Source organism: Arachis hypogaea, chromosome 4, assembly GCF_003086295.3.
Source record: "Arachis hypogaea cultivar Tifrunner chromosome 4, arahy.Tifrunner.gnm2.J5K5, whole genome shotgun sequence".
Lineage (NCBI taxonomy): Eukaryota > Viridiplantae > Streptophyta > Magnoliopsida > Fabales > Fabaceae > Arachis > Arachis hypogaea.
This window is the reverse complement of record NC_092039.1, coordinates 36,550,704-36,555,236: the sequence shown is the minus strand read 5'-3', so window position 1 is coordinate 36,555,236 and position 4,533 is coordinate 36,550,704. Positions and strand designations below refer to the sequence as shown.

At 34.9% G+C, this 4,533-nt stretch overlaps 1 protein-coding gene across 1 annotated transcript; it reads right to left on the bottom strand.

Moving 5' to 3' along the window:
* Window positions 1–447: 447 nt before the first annotated feature.
* Window positions 448–4,211, bottom strand: LOC112796666 (glucan endo-1,3-beta-glucosidase). The gene is made up of 3 exons (XM_025839227.3): window positions 2,685–4,211; window positions 1,709–2,009; window positions 448–983 (listed from the first exon to the last, which is right to left on the bottom strand). The coding sequence occupies exons 1-3, from the start codon at window positions 3,732–3,734 to the stop codon at window positions 799–801; spliced, it is 1,536 nt and encodes a 511-aa protein (XP_025695012.1). The 5' UTR covers window positions 3,735–4,211; the 3' UTR covers window positions 448–798.
* Window positions 4,212–4,533: the final 322 nt, after the last annotated feature.

Genomic DNA, 4,533 nt, shown 5'->3' with positions numbered 1-4,533 from the left:
CAATTTTGATGCCAACATTGACAACTTAAGGGAGAATGTCAATGTAATATGTAATTGAATTAGTTAATCAGAAATAAGTTGAAGTGAACAACTACAGAATGACACGTTGAACGATTCAATTAGAAAACTAGTTTGGTAGCCTCTGTATATAAGCTTCACAAGGTCCAGAAAATTTTGAAGAAACTTCTAGTTCTTATACTCAATGCATGAATAAAAGAACTCTTTCTCCTCTGTTTGATATCAATTTTTCTCTGTTAGTTTCAACAGTGATAAATCCAGCTCTTGTTCGGTATTCCAATTGTGCCAATATGATTTGAAAAATATTATATGCACTTCTGGTCGTCGCAAACAAATACTTGAAAGATCAAATCCTTTCTCAGTCTTAGAAAAGCTAACAGTTCTATTGATAATTAAGAATTTCATATTTAAATCAGCTCACAAAGGAAAAAAAAGAAAAGTTATGAATAGTTTAATAAATAAGAAGGAATTAGACAATAGTCTGCTAATTGTCAGTCTCAAATTTCCCTGTTTTATGCCTCTTTCCTCCATTCGTGGCTCCATGGATGCCCAATCGAACCATATATGATTAACGTTATGGCCGAAAGAATAATCAATTTACCTTATAATATAATAAGGTTAACAAGCTAATTGATAATGGGAGAAAATTGAAGCCAACCAGGAAAAAAAAAAGCCTCACACTTCTAACCCTAAACCTATGTACTAACTACTAAGCACTCCCTGGACCCTATGCAAATCCATAACATTATTAGAATGACATAAACAATAATAGAAAAAAACTCAGAAAACAAAATAAAATAGTATACATATGAAATAAGAAATCACATGATTAATTAGTATTGAAACGCCAAGTTTAATTGAGTCACCAGAATCGGACTTTCTCGCCTTTAGCCCCGCAGCTGGTCCTTCAGCCGCCGCAGTAGTGGTGGCAGTAGTTGCATACGGATATGTACAAGTGTCATAACCTGTCACATCAGCCAATATTATATTTATATTCAATAATAATATTTTTTTATAAAATTTTACGCGTAACTATTTTAAATATTATTAGATAATAATTTAATTAAATATATTAAAATATTTAATAATATTAATTATTAATTTTATATGATGACAAATATATGTATAATAACATATATAAATTAATTTAGATAGTCAAATAAATACGTTTAAAACGTTTTTTTTAAGATGTTTTTTATTAATTAAAGTTTAATATATATAATCGATTAAGCCGTATTATTTTTATCAAAATTATGTTAGATAAATTAATTATTTTTTATAGAAAATGACTAAAATATTCTTATTATATATATATATATATATATTGAAAATTCTAAATCCTAACCCTGTAATGGCAGAGAAATAAGAGACTAAAATTTAGGATTTTTAAAATTAATATATATAAAAGTATTTTAGTCATTTTTATAATAAGGGTATTGTAGTCATTTTTTATAAAAAATAATATTAATTTAGACTAATTCAAGATTTGATTTACTATTTTTTCGATCAAATTAATTTGTCTGACTTAATTTTGACAAAAATAATATGGTTTAATCGATTATATGTGTTAAATTTTAGTTACTAAAAAATATCTTTAAAAAAAGATATTTTAGACGTCTTGATCTGAGTGGTTCTTTAATTTTTTATTCCCATAATATTTTTAAAAAATTATTTTGTTGATAGCACTTACTAGGGTCGGTGTAAGCAATAACTCCAGTGTTGCCAAAATCACAGTCAAAAGCGTGGCGACCAGATGCCTGGAAGTAAGCGTTCATGGCATATGCGGCATGTGACCTCACCGTATTGGGCTTGAAGCAAGGCCCACCATCCTTTATGGGCCCACAATCTATTCCACTGCTACAAGCAAAGTCAATGTTGGCCTGTAACTGTTTCTCGCTCGCGTTTGTTTTCGGCACGCACCACTTCTTTGAGCTCGAACCTACACCAGAACCCGATGATGAAGGTCCTTGTGCCGCTGTGGGTCCCATTGCCTGCACGTTTCACATCCCACTGTTATGTTATGTTTTAGCATGTGCCTTTTTCACCTTTCGACCCCCCGAATCAAAAAAAGCGGGTCATCTTTTTAACCTTTTGCTACCAAATGCAAATAATTATTTATTTCCATATCAATTATATAACCACTGTTACAACCAATGTACTAATGATAACCTATATTTTAATCAAAAAATAAAAATAGATTGAAAAACGATAGATTCTCTCATCTGTCACCTAAAAGATATGCTATATGCTGCTGTTCCCTTCAAATTTCTAAGCAAAAGCTGGCAACCTACTACTGTATAAAGCACAGTAGCACACTACTAAGTTTGCACCCAAACTAATCCTTTTTTCTCTCTCTCTCTCATGTATCTTCTACTTCTAGTATGATAACACTGATCTATCTTAAAATTGAGTTATATTTAAGAGTTTTATTTAAGGATAGTTGTTTGATTATTTAAACAAATAAGTGAGTTAATCATTCAATCAATCTATGTTAATTATACCCACACTAATCTTTATTAACTACTAATTAATCAGTAACCACCACCATTATTAACCTATCGTCAAAAGCGACGTAAAAAGTAAGAAAGGAGACAAGTAGTACTATTCCATCAGCAAAAAGTCTAAAACAGAAGCTATCATCATTGAATGCATGGAAAAATGCGTACCTCTTGGTGGGTCAAAAGGCCAACGTCATAAACGGGTTTCAAATCGGGTTTAAACAACCCGTAATTCTGCTCCGAAATTGTAGGCTTAAGGTTTTCATTGAACAAAGAGAATACAAAAGTCTCGAATGTTCTATTAGGCATAAGAGGAGTACCCTTGCCAGAATTAACATGCCTAATGAGATTCCCGTTATACGACGCCGCATTGTCTAAACCAACACCGGGTTGACCCGGATCACCCGCTGAGGGCCAACCCGTTTCCGCCACCACAAGCTCCACGTCATCATATCCCAACTTCTTCATCGCAGAGAAAACCGCGTCCATCTGAGCGTCAAACATGTTCGTGTAGTTCAAACCGGTTACGGAATCCAAAACGCCACCGTTTGGTTTGAACAGAGCCCAGTTCAAGCTATCTGGTCGGTTCGGGTCGATTCCGAAGAACGGGTATGGGTTGACAAGGAATGGTGATTTCGTCTGGCGGAGGAAGTCGAGCATTGGCGCGAAGATTGCTTTGTCGTAACCGGGTCGGAACTGACCCGAACTGGGAGGCTCCGATGAGGTTAAGATTCCGAGGGAGTGTGGTGTGGAGACTTGGACGGTTGTGATGTTTGCGAGGGTTAACGCTTGGTGGAGGGCTTTCATGGCAGGAACGGTGTGTGCGATGAGGTCCTTGTCGGAGGTGGCGAGGATTTCGTTGCCGACGGCGATGCGGTTGATGGCGGTTTTTGGGTGGAAGGGGAGGATGTTGGTTGAGACCCATGACTGTGCTGCTGGGAGCTTCGAGAGGTTGGGGATGTCGCCATTTCCGACTGTGACAGTTATGGAGATTCCGGTGCCGGCGAAGGCGCGGAGGATGTCCGGGTTGGTGTCGAAGATTTTGATGCGGTTGATTGTGGTTTGGGATCTGAGGAAGGTGGCTACGGTGGTGGGGGGAGGGAGGTTGTCGGCGACGGTACCGTAGTTGACGCCGATGGTGGCGGTGGTGGTGGAGTAAGAGGGAGTGAAGAAGAGGAAGGGGAGTAGTAGAAGGTGTAACAGTAGTGGTAATAGCATGGTGGTTTGAGAGAGAGAGAGAGAGAGAGAAAAAGACAAATAAGATTAGTGAGGGGTTATGGCTTCTTCTTTCTTCAACTCAAGTACTCAACACGTAGCATATAGTTCTATGGTTTTCGTTTCACTTTGAACTTGTTTGGTTTTTCATTTTTTATTTCATTGGCGTCTTTCAATTAATTGACAGTTACCTAGATCAAATATTCTCATTCAAGATTTTTATTGCCAATTTTAAGAATGCTGCCAATGTATTTGTAAGAAGAGGATTCCTGTGCAAGATTACAAGAGAGTAAATTATCCAACTAAGATGAATAAAGGATTTCAATAGGGAGGTTTTGGGAATCCGAATCATAAAAGGTGTTTTTTAGGGTTTTGATTTTTTAATTTTTCTTGGATTAAACCAACAAAATTAATCCACGGGATAAAATGCACCTTGAGTCTTGATAAAATGTGCATTTGTTTCGGGTTGTTTCGGGTCACAATGTTGTACTTATCATTTTTGGAATGGTTAAAGGACTTTTATAAACTTTTTTTATATTTAAAAATAATTTTAAAAAATCAATAAAATTTATTATTTTTGAGTAACGATTAATATTTAAAAATATAAGTTAAAAATATATTTTTAAATTGCTAAATTAAAAATATTGAGTTGATAACTAAAAATATTGACAAAAAATAATAAATTTTATTTATTTTTAAACTTTTTTTTTTAATTTAACAACCGCGTTCGAATATTTTTACCTTTTTTCGTGATGAATGGATGCTTCACTCCTTTTATGCTAGACTTAATATAATTTCTAAT